Source organism: Budorcas taxicolor, chromosome 1, assembly GCF_023091745.1.
Source record: "Budorcas taxicolor isolate Tak-1 chromosome 1, Takin1.1, whole genome shotgun sequence".
Taxonomy (NCBI): domain Eukaryota; kingdom Metazoa; phylum Chordata; class Mammalia; order Artiodactyla; family Bovidae; genus Budorcas; species Budorcas taxicolor.
In genome coordinates, this window is record NC_068910.1 from 17,472,988 (window position 1) to 17,490,750 (window position 17,763).

The 17,763-nt window shown below is 44.0% G+C and overlaps 3 protein-coding genes across 8 annotated transcripts in view; all 3 read left to right on the forward strand.

Moving 5' to 3' along the window:
- Positions 1-205: 205 nt before the first annotated feature.
- Positions 206-6,211, forward strand: RPP14 (ribonuclease P/MRP subunit p14). 2 transcript variants are annotated; one of them, XM_052650362.1, is made up of 6 exons: positions 206-581; positions 2,704-2,821; positions 2,959-3,043; positions 4,993-5,069; positions 5,512-5,590; positions 6,035-6,211. In XM_052650362.1, the coding sequence occupies exons 2-6, from the start codon at positions 2,745-2,747 to the stop codon at positions 6,089-6,091; spliced, it is 375 nt and encodes a 124-aa protein (XP_052506322.1). In that variant the 5' UTR covers positions 206-581; positions 2,704-2,744; the 3' UTR covers positions 6,092-6,211. The 2 variants fall into 2 exon arrangements, with proteins under 2 accessions (XP_052506322.1, XP_052506330.1); XM_052650370.1 differs by lacking the exon at positions 206-581 and adding an exon at positions 603-711.
- HTD2 (hydroxyacyl-thioester dehydratase type 2) lies at positions 6,211-9,288 on the forward strand. The gene has a single exon (XM_052650265.1). It carries the CDS (start codon positions 6,211-6,213, stop codon positions 6,715-6,717), a length of 507 nt encoding a protein of 168 aa, XP_052506225.1. The 3' UTR covers positions 6,718-9,288.
- Positions 9,289-13,022: 3,734 nt separating this feature from the next.
- The window catches only part of PXK (PX domain containing serine/threonine kinase like), an 83,012-nt gene continuing 78,271 nt past the window's right edge, over positions 13,023-17,763 (forward strand). For all 5 annotated transcript variants that reach the window (XM_052642138.1, XM_052642146.1, XM_052642153.1 and 2 more), the window contains exon 1: positions 13,023-13,184. In XM_052642138.1, the coding sequence (XP_052498098.1) occupies positions 13,083-13,184 (102 nt within the window). In that variant the 5' untranslated portion in view covers positions 13,023-13,082. The remainder of the gene's footprint in view (positions 13,185-17,763) is intronic.

The window sequence follows — 17,763 nt, forward strand, 5'->3', positions numbered from 1 at the left end:
GCACTAAGCATGGCGAGTCTCAGATTCAGAGTTACTCCTGGGTCCTTAGGTGAACTCCGCGCGGTGGCGTCACTTCCGCTCTCTATGTCACGCATCCGGGGGCGGGGCAGAGGAGCCAAACATAAACTCCCCGGAGTTTCCCCAGGCCGCGGGCTGCGCGGTAGCTCCACGTCTTGGTGGATTCTTGCAGTGAATAAGAGTCCGGGAGGCGTCGGACTAGTCCGACGGAGAGCGGGCAGGCGGAAGCCCACAGCGGGGCGACTGTTTCCCGGGAGTGGGCTCAGTTGGCCGCCCTGGTGACGTATGGACGTGCGCGCCAGGGGAGCGTGCGTAAGGTGGAGGGACGGCGGGCAGCGAGGAGCGGCCTGGGGTATCTCCCGCTCCGGCCGCGGACGCCACGGGCTAAGGCGAGGCTGGACCGCGGACCATCCCGGGCTTCGCTGCAACGCGGTCTCAGACGCACGGGACAGCTGAGAGGACTGAGCGCGATCCCGTGTGCAGAGCGCATGCGCCTGGGCTCTGGCGGGAGCGAAATCAGTGGCGGCAGTCAGAAAAAGTCAAGCGACTTCACCTGCCCAACAGTAGGGAATCGAGAGCTTTTTTTTTTTTAATCATTGATTTCGTCTCAAAATCATATATTGAATGCGACTTATTGCTTTAGGTTTTTGGGAAACAACAGAACACGACAGAAAACCCCGTTTCTTTTGGAGCGTATGTTCTAGTAGGGCTGGGGAGGGAAATTGAAATAAAGAACAAATGAACTTGACAGTTAATGTTGGAGGGTGGTGAATGCCTTGAGAAAAAAATAGAGCAGGGGCACGGGGCGGTGACATAAGAGAAAATGCCACTGGAACTGATCGGGGGCTGAAATTGAGCAAAGTCATGAAAGAGACCAGGGAGTGAGCCACGTGGCTATCTGGAGGAAGATTATTTCTATTATGTGGAAAAGCTAGGAAAGACGTCCAGAGACCGGAGGGAAAAAGCTGGAGCTGGGGAGGCCGCGTGGTGGAAGGAACTGAGCAGGGGAGAGTGGTAAGACACGCGGTCAAGGCGTTGGAAGTAGCGGGTATCAATCGGGTTGGACCTTCAGGGCTGTAAAGACTTTGGCCTTACTCAAAGGGGAGCCTTTGCAAGCTTCGAGCAGAGGAATGATGTGGCCTGATTAGTTTTTAATAGAGTCACCCAGGCTGCTGTAGAGACGAGACTGGGGGAGGGAAGCAGGGACACTTGTTACTAAGAAGTCAGGTTATGAGTATCCCTGGAGCTACCAAAAAAGCTGACTTGAGAGATGGTGATGACAGCCACCGTGGAAGTGCTCACGTTTTCCGGGTGAGCCTGGTGTATGAGCCAGGCTGCAGGAGAGCTTCCCAGCCGTCGTCTCCTTTACTCTCAGGACAACCTGCAGAGGGCAGTGCTGTCAATGACGCTGGTGGCTCAGGCCTGTCAGAGGCCAGTCAGAAGTGACTGCTCAATAAACACCTGCTCCTTAAGTGTTTTGTGGGTTTGTTTTTTTTTTTGTAAAATAAACAACATAAAATTAAAGTGTACAGTTTGTTGGTGTTAAGTACATTTATATTGTTGTACAGCTAGCACCATTATCCATTTCCAGAATGCTGTGTGAGTCTTTGTTGTTGGCATCCTAAGCCCCAGCCCCCATCTCACTCATCTGCCTCAGGCAGCCAACTCTTCTAAAGTACTCAGTAACACTTCAAAAATAGCTGTTGTGTGCTGGGCAATAAGTGGAATGATTGAGAGTCCTGTTCTCCTGGCCCTTTTAGTTAGGGGAGACTCTGGTGGTGGGGAAAGAAGTAGTAGGTACAGTCTGAAATCAGAGATACTCTTGAATATATAGGGCTCACACTACTACTAATTGATCAGTTGTGTATTTTAGTAAGTGTTGGTTGAATATTCTGTGCCAGACTCAGTTAATATTCATGATTGTTGAATGGATGGTTGGGTGTAGCTGCTTGACCCCGACTTCTTTTCTCTTGCGGTCATCTGGAAGTGGTTGGAACTGGGCCCAGAGATGTGTTTGTAAATGCTGGTTTATAGTTATGTGACTTTGAAAAAGTCCCTTTCCGTGGTTGGGGCTCAGTTTCCTGGTCCCTTTAGTGAGGGGAGCAGATATTAAATCAATAGACAATATTAAAAGACTCCATACCAGTGCTGAGGGAGTCCAGCAGAGGTGCCACCCCTCATTCTCCTCTTCGTGTTCTTTGTTGACTGAGAGTAAAGAAGAAGAGGTCCCAGATTGTACTCCTGGATGCCTTTATCTTTATTATTTGCATTAACAGGCATCATGCCTGGGTGGTCTTGAAGGGACTCAGCAGCAGTTAGAATCTCTTTGTGCCTTTGGGCAGGTAGTAGCCATCTTTGCCAGCGCTCAATGTTCTCATCTCAAAAATGGGGATACTAATAGCATTTACCTGCTGGGATCATTTTGAAGATGTGACCTAAAGTATGTGAAGTATTTAGCACAGAGCTGGGTACTTAGTAAGGGAAAATGTTTGCTGGGATTTAAATAAGAATACAGTGGTCTGGCATATGTAAAATATAGAAACTTCCTTTGTGTCTGTATGGGTAACATCAGCTTGACCAGAATTAGATGAGTTATTGTACTAGGAGTTCTTTTAAAAAATCAGATAGCTCAAATTCTCTTTAGAAAAAAAAGTGAAAAGTAGCTTACATCTTTGTAATTTTTAGCCTTCGTGACTCAAGGTAGATGTGATCAGCACTGGAAAAAGATGCCAGCCCCAGCTACCACATATGAAAGAATTGTTTACAAAAATCCCTCTGAGTACCACTACATGAAAGTCCGCCTGTAAGTTCTGTCTCTGAAGTTTCTTGTTTTTTTAATTGAAGTTTAGTTGATTTACTCAAGTTTTATTTTGATTACTTTTTTATGAATCTGAGTAGTATGAAATTTAACACAGTACATTAAAATTTTTGTTCTTACAGAGAATTTCAAGATGGTGGTGTTGGACTGAATGCTGCACAATTCAAACAGCTGCTTATTTCAGCCCTGAAGGAGCTGTTTGGTGAGGTATGGAGTCACTTGGTAGTTTGAACACTACTAAGATTTTGTAGGGGCTTCCCAGGTGACGCTAGTGGTAAAGAACCCACCTGCCAATGCAGGAGACGTAAGAGATGCAGGTTTGATCCCTGGGTCGGGAAGATCTCCTGGGGCAGGGCATGGCAACTCACTCCAGTCTTCTTGCCTGGAGAATCCCATGGACAGAGGAGCCTGGCGGGCTGCAGTCCATAGGGTCGCACAGAATCGGACACGGCTGGAACGATTTAGCATGAAGATTTTGTAAGACATACTGAAAGGACATTTTTCCAAAAATTATTTTAAAACCACATTTGAAACTGCAGAAGCAGAGTTTTAGAAGTGATGAGTTTTGAGTAGGTTTTTTCTAATATGGCTTTTAGTTGACAAGAAACTTGTGAAGCAAACGGTTTAGTGTAGTGCTACTCAAAACTGGTGCGGACTGGCAACCTGCAAACTGTTATTTTTTCTTTTTCTTGCCCACTGTGAGGATTAGTGGCTTGTACCAGAATGTCAGTCAGCACACCATTTCCTTTTCTGAGAGTCTTCAGTGAGAAAATCTGACCTGAGCTAAACACTGTGTCCACTGATATTGTCAATTTCCACTCTGGTGCGGCTCCTTCTCACGGACCAGCATTTGTGAGTAGTACTGTTGTAGTATTCACTTGAAAACAAATAGAGTTTTGAAGAGAAAACAAAGACAGATGATTCTCAGGAAATTATTTCCTGGTACATATGTTTTATTAGATTAAAATCCGTCACACACTCATCAAAATTAAAAACTTTTATTCTGCAACAGACTTGGTTCAGAGGCTGAAAAAACAAATTACAGACTGGGGGGAATATATTTGCAAACCACATAAGGACTGATATCTGGAATATATAAAGATCTCTTAAAACTCAATAGTAAAAAAGCAGTCTGATTAGAAAATTGGCAGAAGTGAGCATTTCCTGGAGGCCTAGTGGTTAGGATTGACACTTTCACTGCAGAGGCCAGGATTCACTCTCTGGGGAACCATCCCACATGCCACGTGGCTTGGTGCAGCCAGAATACAAAAGCCAATCCCCAAAAGTGATATGTTGAGTGATTCCATTTATATAATGCTCCCGAAATACTGTAATTATCATACATAACGATATAGTCTGGAGACAGATGAGCGTTTGCATGGGTTGAGGGCCGAGGACGAGTTGAAAGAGAGCCTTGTGATGGTATAGCTCTTTATCTTGATTACGGTACTGGTTACCTTAAGCAATCTATATGACGTTGTTGCATAGAACTACACATATGCACGTGTAAACAGATATGAGTGCATGTATCACTGGCAAAGTCAGAATAAGCTCAGATTTATTAATTTTGGTTTTCTGGTGTTGATGTTATACTATAGTTACGCAAGATGCTGACAGTGTGGGAGGCTGAGTGAAGGGTGCATGGAACCTTCCTGTACCTTTCTTTGCAATGTAATATGACTTTAGTTTTTCAAAGTAAAAGGTGTGAGGGAAAAAAAATCCATGCACCTTCTATATGTCAAGTATGAAACCTGATTGCTGGGGATGTAGCTGTAAACAAACAGGCATAGCTTCTGCCTCACGGGCTATCGGTGTTGGTTATGTTAGTAGGAAACCATGTTGAACAATTAATGGCAAGAATGGAGAGTATTACGAAAGGAGTGGTGGGTCCTGTGTGTGAAAGAGCCTAGCAAGCTACTGAACTTAATCTTGGGCATCAGGGAAGGGACAGTTTAAACAAAGACTTGAGAAAGTGAAGAGGTCTTAGCAGCATGGAAAGGTATAGCAAGAATGATCCAGGCAGAAGGAGCTGTAAAAAAGCGGGCCTCGTAGTCCAACACCATTAAATAAAATACAGATTTTTTGGAGGGGAAAAGCAATTAGAGTTCAAGAGTAAGGATGATACTCATCTGCTAACGGCATCATTCTCTACTTAGGTCGATGCTGCCTTACCTCTGGACGTTCTAACCTATGAAGAGAAGACCCTGTCAGCCATCCTAAGGATATGCAGCAGGTATGACTGACGGCGGAACCCTTCTAGTGTAACAGAGCAGAGACTGATGGTAAAAAGCAGCAGAAGTGCTCCCTTCTGAGAATGAGGAGAGTTTTGTCCTTGTGAACTCCAAGCAGCTTTTGGAAGTTTAAATGGGGGAAAATGTGAACACTTACCCACCAGGAACTTGCAGTCCAGAGAGCCAGACTTGGGATTTACTTACCGTTGTAGTGTTTCCCAGTTGATAGTCATGGTTGCAGACTCAGAAGTGGGAATTTTACAAACATGCCTGATTGAGGTTCATTCTGTCCTCTGCCTTGACATGGTATGCTTTTGTTTGTAAAGTTTTCTTATTTAAATCAGGTTTCTGGTAGAAACTACTTTCTGGCCCATCACAGAAAAAAGTATGAGTGAGATGCTGCAGGGATGAATCTTTACTGATGCTTTCTTGATCTTTCTGTAGTGGTCTTGTCAAATTGTGGAGCTCTCTGACCCTGTTAGGATCCTATAAAGGCAAGAACTGTGCTTTCAGAGTGATTCAGGTAAAAACACCTTCACATACTCCAGTTGAAGCTGAATAGTAGACCAAATTGCTTTATTAATATGTGTCCCATTTTTGCTTGCATAAATCTAGTGTGGTTAATGCCATCCAGCTGGGAGGGGGAAACCCAGGGCGTCGGTAGTTATGAAGACATGAGACAAAATGCTTAGGTTTTAGGTGTATAGGAGAGGTTTGGGGATAAAACTTGGAACACCTGTGGAAAAGTCTTTTATTGCTTAATGCCTCATGCCTAATGTATTGAAATGTTCTCTCTGAGCTTGTCATGCCCATTTTTTTATCTCAGGCTAGCTCTCAAGATGCTCTTTAAAATGCTACTGCCTCGATTTGGCTTATCCTATAAAACAGGGCATATTTCTACACTGTCCTGGATTTCCAGGCAATTTTTTCCCGATACTGCCTTAAAATTTGTTTCCCTCTCTTACAGGTTTCTCCATTTCTCCTTGCATTATCTGGCAATAGTAGAGAACTAGTATTGAATTGAGTAGTCTTCAATTTGAGAAAATATTCCTCACCCTCAAAAGTACTTTTTGTTGCCAGCACAATGTTTGGAGACCGAAGCAGCCCAAAAGCTCCTGTCGATGGAATTTGAGAGTGCTGAAGATGTTCCCAGTAATGTCCAGCCATCGCCTTTGGTGGGGTAGGCTTCACAGGAGAATCTGCCTGAGCCAAGCAGTGCTGAACAGGCAACCCTTAGAGCACATGCACCTCAGAGTTGGAGACCGGGCTGAACTCAGGAGGGCCTTCACACAGAGGGACGTGGCCACCTTCTCAGAATTAACAGGGGACATCAATCCTTTGCACTTAGATGAAGATTTTGTAAAACACACCAGATTTGGAAAGACAATTGTCCATGGAGTTTTGATCAATGGACTTATTTCAGCTCTCCTCGGTACTAAAATGCCAGGGCCAGGCTGTGTGTTTCTTTCCCAGGAAATTAACTTTCCAGCCCCTTTATATGTTGGGGAAGTTGTTTTAGCTTCTGCAGAAGTGAAAAAGCTGAAGCGGTTCATTGCCATTATTGCAGTATCATGTTCCGTACTAGAAAGTAAAAAGACTGTTATGGAAGGGTGGGTTAAAGTTATGGTCCCAGAAGCTCCCAAATCCTGAAATATGTCTTTAGAGGTACAAGTTCAGGCATCAGTGTTGTTATTGAAAGCCTCTGAGGAAAACAGGGATGGCTCTTCTTCAGCAAGGACAGGCTCATAAACCTGTACTAGGGGAAGGGAGCAGATAGAGAGATGTTCCAGTGTCCACTTAGGCTTCACTCCGGCTTAAGTATATTTATCATCTATCTAGGTTTTCAACACTGAAAAACATAGGCAATTCCCTGGTGGTCCAGTGGTAGGACTCTAGGCTTTCACTGCCAGGGGCATGGATCCAATCCCTTGTCAGGAAAGTAGGATCCCACAAGCCGTGTGGCACAGCATGCACATGCGTGCACAAACACACACACACAAGTGAACAGGGGAGATCAGAGGTGATTCTAAGGTTGCACATTGTTAACCAGGCTCCCATAAGGTGCCATTAAAAAAGAAAAAAAAAACTGAAAAAAGTGTTAGGAAAGTTATCATTTAGCTTAATGTTCTACTTTTAGGATTCCAAACCTAATTAGATTTGCATTCAGATAACACAAACCTACCTATATCTGTGCAGATAAGAATTTACTAAAGTCACTGAGTTTATAAGTAGCAAGCATTTAATTATTAAAGGCAACGATGGAAGATAGGTCATCTTTGAACACATCTTTTAACAGTAAATATTGTTAGATCCTGTTCTTCAGCAGTTTCTGAATCAGAGTTTATTATAATTTGTTACTGTTTACACCAACATGGTGATTTATTGATCCTTCCTTCAGTGTCACTTGCCCTTCAGATGGTTTTCCTGTCACTGGGGGAGGGCTTATGTGCATCTTTGGACTCAGTTCTGTAAGCTCTCTTGGTTTCATCTATAAAGCAGTGATAACGACTCCATACAGGAGTGCTGGAGATGACAGATACAAACAGGTAAGCACAAGGCCCAGCCTCTAAACAAGTAGCAGCTGCTGTTGCCATTCTCATCTGGGAGCAAGGTTACAGGTTTCCTGAGCTTGGAGCTATCTGGCCAAAAATTAAAGAACAGATGAATCTTTCAGGATGTCAGCCAGTCTCCATTGGTTTTCTAAACCTGGAATAGATCTTGAGTGCAGAGTTTCTATTTTAGCAATCCAGGTGATTTTCTCTCTCCCTTGAAAATATTTTGGGGAGTCCCCACCCATTATATAAATAATACATGCTTTTATTAAAATAATTATAAAAAGATTGAGGGGACACTGGTGGCCAAGTTCTTGAGCATTGAGGGGTGTTAGAGAGGAAACGTGCCTAATTTGTTATTATTGGTCATCCTGTACACAGCCAGCACTATTAAGACAAGAATCTATGGTAGAACATACAGGTAGTCCATCTGTGCTCTGTGGCTTTAGATGGTGGCTCAGACCACAGCTGGTTGCTTTGATCAGGAAGATAAGATCAAACTAATTGGCTGCATCCACCCACATTTCCTGGAAAAAATTTTCCTGCTGCTGGGTCAGTAACTAGATTTTTGTTGTTGTTTACGTCAACTACTACTACTATTAAGTCGCTTCAGTCGTGTCCGACTCTGTGCGACCCCATAGACAGCAGCCCACCAGGCTCCCCGTCCCTGGGATTCTCCAGGCAAGAACACTGGAGTGGGTTGCCATTTCCTTCTCCAGTGCATGAAAGTGAAAAGAAAGTGAAGTCGCTCAGTCGTGTCTGACTCAGCGGCCCCACGGACTGCAGCCCACCAGGCTCCTCCATCCATGGGATTTTCCAGGCAGGAGTCCTGGAGTGGGGTGCCATTGCCTTCTCTGTGTTTACATCAAGGGGATCCTTAAAACAGACTACCAGAAAGAATTGTTCTCATCACTAGAGGGCAGTGTTGTGTATAAATGAGTAGTTCAATATTGTACCATACTCCAGTTTGTGTTGGTAGTGTGGAAAATACCAAAATCAGGGTGCAGAGCAAGGATGCCATTATTATGAGTTTCAGAAGGGGAAGCTTATACGGGTTCAGGTTCACCTGAAGAAGGTGTATGTATACGTGAAACACGGTACATGCAGATAATTGGATGTGACACTGGAAAACAAAACGGAGAATTTGAGTCACAAAATAAACACTTGATGCTGAGACCATCTATTCCTGCAGAACTCATTCTCTGGGATTGAATGGCAATCCTGAAGGATGGGTCTGCAAGTGGAGTGTGGTGTGATCATTGATACTGTAAGTTACCATTCTTTCAATGATAAGCCAGGTTTCTACAGTAATTCTAATCCTTTAAACAGTTTTATGAAGTTACTGTTCCGTTTTATGGGCTCTATGACTTGCCCAGGGTTGTCAGCTAGTATGCAGTGGAGCTGGGATCCACATGGGCCTGCCTGGCTCCAGAACATTTCTTTTTTCCATTACCCTGTGGGTCTTAAAATGTTCCCATGTTGGAATGCTATCAGTTTCTATAATAGTATCTTATGTTGCATTTGTATTTGGAACTACCATCGTACATAATTTTTTTTCTATTTAGAATATTCTAGATCCTATTCCCTGTTACAGTTTTAATGTTTTCCTCGCTGTTACTTGATGGCTTCTACCAAAACCTATTGCCTGTACTTTTTCTAAGTTGATATTCAGTGAGTGTCTTCAGAGCAGAATTACTGAAAGAGTTATTCTAAAGATGAAACTGTGCAAGTCAGGCGTGGTGGGGCCTTGTGTATATGAGATCTGATGGATAGCTGATTAATAGTGTGTAACTTAAAGTAGCTTCTCAGTAGGAATGTTGCCTTTTTTTTTTTTTTTAATTATCTATAGATGTCATGGTCTTTGATCTTTATAAACTGGAAAAAGATGGAACAGAGAAGTAGGCAAGGATTTAGGGAAATTCTGTAAATGATGACTTATTATTTTTACGCTGAGCCAAGATTCTCAGACCACTTATGCTTTGTTAAAGCTGACTGTAACACAAACTAGCTGGCTGGCTTTTTCATTTTGAGCTCTCTACAAGTTGCCAGAAAGAGTGACTCTTCTGATGAAAGCACGAGTGACTCTTATATAGGAAATCCTCTTCCAAGTAATTGAGAAGTGGCCTTGACTGTCCAGAGTCACAAAGAGAAGTGAGTACAAAAGTACTGACTGAAAGAGCAGGGCAGATTGTCCTAGTGCTTTCCATGTAGGGGCATTATAAGACTGCAGTTTATAGGATGTTTGATCGCCACAGAAATATATACCCATCGTAAGCAATTTCAGCCTAATGTACTGGAAAATTGCTTAACAGATTTTTGTATTTGATTAGAAACATTTCCATACTGGTGAAATGCCACTCATTTCTTTTTCTGAGCAGTGAATCTTAAGTAGCAACAGGGAGAAAGCCTTCCCACAGCCACCATTCATCTTGCATATTCAGCTAGAAAAAGAAAGAACAGCTAAAGGCCCATTGGTACCTCTTAGGTAACCACAGGTTTTCATTTTGTGCTGAATTATTAGACATTTTTCTTTTTATGTTCTTAGAGCATGATTAAGAGACCAATTTACTCCCAAAGAAAATTGCTACTAAATTACATCTATTAAGTTTTTATATTAAAACATACTCTACCAAAGGTTGACAGTCACTGAGCAGCTGTGCCACTCTGAATGCGTCATGTGCTGGCATAATTTATTAACTGACTCTATGCAAGTGCCGTGAAATTACTCTGGGGCTGCATTTGAGTATCTCCAGGGTCCCGGATGTTTCACTCCTTTTGTCCTTGGCTTTTCTTCCTATGGATTACACACAGAGACCAGAATTCTCAACATCTTCAGAGAAATTTTGGTTTGCAGAAAAATCATAAAAAAACCCAAGACGAATGTGGACACTACCTAAATAGAACAGATTTAATAGAAGGCTCCACAAACAGTCGATTTCTAGGCCACAGTCAATTTCTTGGGTGGCCCTTAGTGAGGCCACAGTTCACATGACCTTATAAACCATGAGCAAAATTCCTCTGTGATGTGATGAAAAATTCCAGTATGTAAGGGAAGTAAGAATGATCTCAAGTGACTTGAATTTTTTTTTTTTTTATCCAGATCATGAATATTTAAAGAAAGAAAATAATTCTGAGTGGGGAGGTGATGCTGCTTGGGAAGCACTAAGTTTTTCACTAGGTTCTATGAGTTGATTTGTAGAACAGTTGCCAGGTCTGGAAGCGTCCTCACTAAAACTCATTATTTTCAGTCAGTCTGGCCACATGTCAAGCTGTTAAACAACCTGTGGACTATCTAAACATTTGGCAGCATACAAGAATATAAATCTTTCTTTATTTTCCCTTGCAGCCCTGAGTAGTTACGTATATGGCAACAGAAGAACTGCATATCTCATTTGCTTTACCCAGTATGAGACTGGAAGCAAAGTAGATTGGATTCAGATCAGCTCTGGACGAGGGAGTTTCTCCACATTCACCGTGAGCCACTTCAAAAGCCAAATGGCTTTTCAGACTATCATAGCCTAGTCTCCAAAGGATCCAGGGATCCAGTTAAGTCTAGGCTGTTTAAGGCACTGATTTGGGTAGGTGAGATTATAAGGCTGTCTATAGTATTTTATTCTCAGAGGCTTCAGGCAAGAATTCCTCGAGAACAGGAAAGCCTAGATTGAGAGTGAGTGCGTGGCTTCATTCCACCAAATACCTGATTTCTCACTTTCAGTTTCATTTCCTTAGTAAGGAAGAGGACAGGCTGTCATTTGATGACCTTTGCAACTCAGTTGTATAATGTTATGTTTTTTCCTAAACATACAAGTAAAATATTTTTAAAGACATTCTGAAAAGTGCAGAAAAACAAAATAGCATCATGATTCTGTTTGCTAAAGACCCTCAGCTAATATTTTGGTGGGCTTCCTTCTGATGTTTTTCCTATGAACATTTTAAAATCTTGAAATCATAAAATGCGTATATTGGGGGTTTTTTTCCTACTTTTTTTGGTAAAATATTTATGATTGTATCACGATTTGTCTGGTCTTCTATTAGATATATACCTTTGAGTGCTATGTATTTGCATTGATCTCTGAGTATTTCCTTAGGATAATCTCCTACAGGTGGGATTACTGGGTAAGGACATTTCGATGTGTGTTGTCAAATCCCAGCTGCTAGTGCCAGAACTCTTACATGGTTAAGTACTCAGTAAATAATTGTTGAGTGCATAAGTGCCCCAATTTATAATGCCCTGGCAGTATGCAAGAAGAGCCTTGTCTCTGGTCAGCCCACATAATATGAGTAATGATTAAAGCCGAATTTTGGTTTCTGTGAATCTGGTAATGAAATAACATATTTGCCTTAAGAAACAGAAGTAAAAAGTGAACCCTCCCTAAGTGATACATAGGTTTAATAGACTGCTGCTTTATTATCTCCGCGTTACAGATGGGGAGCCGGGGCTCAGAGGGGTTGGGTAACTAATTCAAGGTCACACAACTGGTAATTCCAGCTTGCTCTCTTGTCCTGGGATGCTGCCTTGGGAGACAGCACTGTGGGTGGGTCAGAATTATGGCCTTGGGTTCAGGCACATCGGGGTAGATTTGGGTCTGAGTTGATTGAAGTTCTCTGGCTCTGGGTTTTGAGGTTCTTGGAGCCAGTACAGCGGGATGGAGCACCCCAAGTCTGAGGTTGAAAGTTTGAGGGCCTTGTGTGTTGAGCTTAGAACTGGGCCAGAGGGTAGAGATCGCGAGTTCTGGGCCAATGCCCAGGTTTTAGGGGCTCCAGTTCAGAGAGCTTTGGGTCTGAGTGTGCTGGAGTCTTAGGGCCCAGCTCAGGTTTTTGAGTCTGAAGAGCCAAGTTCAAGAGTTCCCCACAAAATCTGAATCTGAGGGGCTTGTAGAAAGTTTGTTGGTCTGCAAGGCACAGCATGAGAGTCCCATCCTGAAGGCCCTTTTTTCTGGGTCTTAGGGTTCTTTGGCCTGGGAGGCCTGATGGGGAAGGGTCAGTTGTAAGTCAGGGTATACAGTTTTGAGGGCCTAACATGAGAAACCCATCAAGGAAATGTTTGGGCCTGAGCGTTCCGGGAGCCTAGAGCCCAGGACGCCCTGTCTTCGGCTCTGAGGACCTCTGGGGGTGATTGCTTAGGGTGAACTGTCTGAGGTCTGAGGCCAGTGCTGAGAGTACCGAGCTCGCCGTGCGGCTACGTGGAGCTTGGAGGCGCAGATCCAGGACAGCTGTGACTGCGACGGTTTGGCCCGAGGACCCCGCGGGAGGTGGCAGCGCGAAAGGGTTGCCTGTGCCGACAGCCAAGGCGGCGGGGGCAGGTCGGCGCTAGGACCCCGCGGGCTCGGCGGGCGGCGGCGGCGGCGCGTGGGGCGGCGCGTGTTGACAGCGGCGGCGGCGGCAGAGCCCGGCGGGCGGCAGGAGTCGGCGCCCCGGGTTCCTGCCCCTGGTCCGGAGGCGGTGGCGGACCGGCGTCCCGGGATGGCCTTCATGGAGAAGCCGCCGGCCGGCAAGGTGCTGCTGGACGACACGGTGCCGCTGACAGCGGCCATCGAGGCGAGCCAGAGCCTGCAGTCTCACACGGTGCGCGGCCCGCCGGGCGGCGCGGGCGGCGCGGGGCGGCCCCGGGCCTTGAGAGGGCTGCGGGCGGCCGGGCACGGTCGCCCGGGAGGGGCCCGGGGCAGGGGCCGGCGGTCCGGGCCGAGAGGGCTCGGGCGTGGCGTCGCTTCTGGGCCAGGGTCCCCGGGGCCCAGGCGGCAGCCGAAGTCCTCAGGGGACGAGGGTGGTAGCCGCAGCCCCTTGGGCCAAGGGAGTGGGAGGGGCTCGGCGGTGCCCTGGGAAGGGACTCCGAGTCGGGGGAGGTGAGGGACCCCCGGGCCGGCTGAGGAAAGGGACCACTCAGGACCCTCTCCATTTCTCCTCTTTGGGGCGGCTGAGTTTCCCTCCTTTCAGCTGGGCATCCGAGTGGTGGGGATGAGGGTGTGCCGGGCCAAATGGAAGGATGACTTCATGGAGCCTACTTGTTGGGATGGCAGAGTGGCCGGTGTCTGAAGCCCTCTTTCCAGGTCAGCTGCTTGCCTGGGGCACGGGGAGATGGTGAGGGAGGCAGTTTGGGCTCCTGCCGAGGCAGGTGTTTGAAATTGCTCCTTCCCTCCTCTAACTTGCTCTTTAGCAGGCAGTGGTAGCATTCAATTGAGTTTAAAACCCACTGGAGTAGCATAAAGGAGTAATAGGTCCTCATAGTAAACACAGACAGAGTTCATTTCTGTTACATAGCGTCTCTTATGGGTCTTTAAAACCGTGGTGGTTTTCATGTGCCTGTACCTTTTTTTTTTTTTCTTGAAAAGCGTACTGTGCATCATAATTTATCAGCAATAAACCAGTAAAAAAAAAAACCCCAAAACCAGGAGCTGCTAGCCAGTGGGACTTTGTTTGGGAAATAATGAATGGGGAGAGAGAGATTCCTTAGATTGTAATGTTTTGTTGGGTCACCAAATCAGATTCCTGCTCAGAGGCTTGTTTGTTTACCATTGCAGGGTGTTTGGGGTTCATCATCTGGAGCCTAAAGCCCCACAATAGCCTTCTGTTTCTCTTCTTGCTCAAGCTGTTCTGGCGACTTCAAAGACATCTTTTATTCTGTTGTATTAAAGTGGGACTTTTTTTGAACCTCAGTTTCCTCTTCCGACAGTCATGCTTTGTAGGGCTTGGATCGTTCAAAGTGTTCACTTCCAGTTTAGGAAAATGATCATGTATTTTTTTAAAGTGCATTTTATTTCACTGTGCATGTCTTTAATTCTGTTCTACAGACTTGTGAGAAGGCACTGTATGGGACAGAATTTGTTAACCCCTCTGTAATTTGTGCTAAGGGAATAGGGGTTAGGAGTTGAAATTTAGGGCTGGGTATCAAGAATAAATTCTGCTATTTTAATTAGATTATTATTTTAACTTAACTGTTGACCAGTACATCTTATAACCTTTCAGGGAGTGGGGTTGGGTCTTAGGCTTATTTTGTACTGAGAGTCCAGAGAGAGTTGATTATAAATGCTCACAGACTACTTCTTCCAGAAAGCATTTCATGATGGATGGCCACTGCCCCACGCCCTGTGTTCACCTCCACCTTAACCTTGATCCGTTTATTCTGTATTTACTCCTTTAGTTTTCCACTCTACCAGGCTGTGAGAGGAGGGACGATTATTATTCATTTTGGGCCCCCCAGTTCCAGGCATCGGATAGGATTTCATGTGTCTGTTGAATGACTAAATGAATGAATTGTAACAGTCCTTCGTCTTCTTTTCCGTTTGTGTTAAACAGTAGTGATAAAAAATTGGAACAGCATGACATCTGAGGCTCTACATTAAGGGGTCAGTGCTTCAGCAAAGTGGTGTAAGATGTCGTAGGATTCTGTTTTTATTGCAGAGGTTTTCTTTAAGAAATAAAATAATTTAGGGTAGAGAACGGGAGTTCCTATAATGATGACTGAACACCAAAGACAGTGACTCACAGGAGACACATAGAGGCAGATGTGGCAGAGTAAAAAAAAAAAAAACAGTGCAGCATTGTCTTGCATAATTTTTGACTCTTCAGTGTTCTTGTCATTTTAGCTGTAAAATATGAGGCTGAAAAATATTGCATCAGCCCTGAACTTTACTGAGAAAATCCTATGCCGATGGAAACTTTTGGGACTAGTAGACTCTTAAGGGTAAGTCCCTTTAAAACAGGAACTGTTGGAAATTGTTTTGAAAAGCAGTAGTTGTTAAAAGTGGTATACAGAAGAAAAAGCCATTGTTTTCTGTTGGGAAGTTGGAAGATGGTTTTCTGGCTTGTTAGCTGAAGGGAGATGGTATCCACAAAGTCAGAGGATCATCCTCCCTTTCACATGCCAAATCTCCGTGAAGTTGCCCCTTGACTGTATATAGGACAGAAAGCTCTGGAGAGGGTACATGGTAGACATCCTTTGGGTTGGACGAGGCAGGGCCCTAATATGGGTTTGGGGTGACATGTCATGTGACGACATTGGTTGGGCAAGTCACTTAAGCTTTTTTTTTTTTCCACCTAAGTTTTTTGATGTTTAGTTTTGTCACCTGTAAATAGGGTAATAAAATACCTGCCCTGCCTGCTTCCCAAGGTTGTTAAGAAAATCAGATGAAAAAGTCTTTACGAAGTATTTGTAAAGTACATTCCTTCCTCCTTCCATCTATTCATTGTATGGCCATATATATGCAAAGGGCTAAATACATTAACATGTTTTGATTGCAAGTAAGCTAATTTCTGTCCATGGTTTCTTTCTTTTAATCAAGGTTGTTGAGCCTTGGGAAACAGGATTTATAGCAGAAAATGTTTTGTTCCATATGATTTAGAATTTATGGACTTGGGAGGGGGAAATTGTGTGGATTGGAAAATAGAGATGCCAGAAGGATGAAAGGAACACAAGGTCACCACCAGAAAGGCGTGTTGGGATGAAAAACCCACAGAAGGTGCAGGTTGGTAGGTGGTTCTGTGCCTGAATGTGGTTTGAATGATTTTATTTTCACATTTATGGAGCATGATGAATTTAGCTTCAGGAAATAGAGCAGGCTTCTGCTGCAAGGAAATGAAACTTCCATAAAATCAGAAAGGACAGTATTTAGAAATGCTTTCAGCAAGGGGAATAGGGGAGTGGAAAGAGAAGAATTTTCCAGACAAAAGAGATTCTGGTAAAAGAAGCCCCCCAAGTAGATTGTGGGAAACTTTGGGAGCATTATGAATGAGTATGTAAGTTCTTGACTACATGAAAGGGAAAGCTTTGGAAGTCAATAGACTGAAGAAAAATGCGTACCTAGCTGAAGTAGAAACCAGAGAACCTCCATTTTTGGAGAAGGTTGTTTTCAAATGTCTGTATCCAATTTTTGCTGGTCACTATGCTGCAGTTTGGAGAAGGCAATGGCACCCCACTCCAGTGCTCTTGCTTGGAAAATCCCATGGACGGAAGAGCCTGGTGGACTGCAGTCCATGGGGTCACTGAGGGTCAGACACGACTGAGCGACTTCACTTTGACTTTTCACTTTCATGCACTGGAGAAGGAAATAACAACCCACTCCAGTGTTCTTGCCTGGAGAATCCCAGGGACGGGGGAGCCTGGTGGGCTGCCATCTGTGGGGTCCCACAGAGTCAGACACGACTGAAGTGACTTAGTAGCATGCTGTAGTTTGATAGGTCTTAATCTCCATTTCGTCCCTTTTTAACTGTTCTTCCTTGAGGTTCATCAGATTTAGGGTCCATTGACTCTGCATTTGGTGCATTTTGTTCTTGAGAAACAAAAGACAGTTTAGTGGTATTTGAGGCATAACAGAGTATTTTACAAGTTGGTGGAAAAGATAATATTTCATGTTAAAATCTTTACTGAAAACGGATCTTACCTTGAACTTTGATTTTGGAAAGTGCATTCCTGCACAGCTTGTTTATTCAACAATACACATTCCCTTAACAGAGATGTGCTGAGCGCCTAGCATGTGCCAGACACCTGCTGGAGGTGAACTTCACAGCTCCTGCTCACATGGAACTTTGTTCTGTCAGATTCTGAGGTCTTCTGTTTTCCAGGGTGTATGCAAATCGACCTGAATCTTTACTGTCATAACAAAGAGTTTTGAAGTTGCTTTTGTGGCTTGGTTTATTGAGCTTCAACCTCTTCTCACCTTTTGTTTTTTAAATAGTCTTTTAAACTCTAGTCCCATATCACCAGATTACCTGTTCAAATGTGATGCAAAAACAGGAGATGTGGTTGCTTGAAGGCCCTGGCAGTTTAAGTAGTCCAGTGCTCAATATCAGAATCCATCTGGGCTTCCTTTGGAGATGTTATTTGGAAACTTATTTTGATTACCAAGTTATATTGAATATTAAAAAAAAATTTTTTTTTAGGGTGTTTGCGTAGACAAGTGGAAGCAGAATGATTGTTGCCTTGCAGCACTTGCACACATTATAATAAGATAATAATAGTGATTTTCCGGGAACTTAATCACTCATCTTCTACTTGGTTATATATTTTTCTGTGCTTGTCCTTGAAACCCCTGATGGATGCAGTCAGAAAACTGAGCTGGATGCTTAGAGACTTGTAATTAGTTAATTTATAGATTCAGTCTCTTTCTACTAAAGAATCAATTGTTTTGTACCTTGATGTAGAGGCTGA

Bases quoted from the DNA above. Each gene is read 5' to 3' on its own strand.
- RPP14 (XM_052650362.1), top strand. From the start codon at position 2,745: ATGCCAGCCCCAGCTACCACATATGAAAGAATTGTTTACAAAAATCCC. The intron at 2,822-2,958 runs GTAAGTTCTGTC...TTGTTCTTACAG, and splicing joins CACTACATGAAAGTCCGCCT to AGAATTTCAAGATGGTGGTG. The intron at 5,591-6,034 runs GTAAAAACACCT...CCTCTCTTACAG, and splicing joins GTGCTTTCAGAGTGATTCAG to GTTTCTCCATTTCTCCTTGC.
- HTD2 (XM_052650265.1), top strand. From the start codon at position 6,211: ATGTTCCCAGTAATGTCCAGCCATCGCCTTTGGTGGGGTAGGCTTCAC.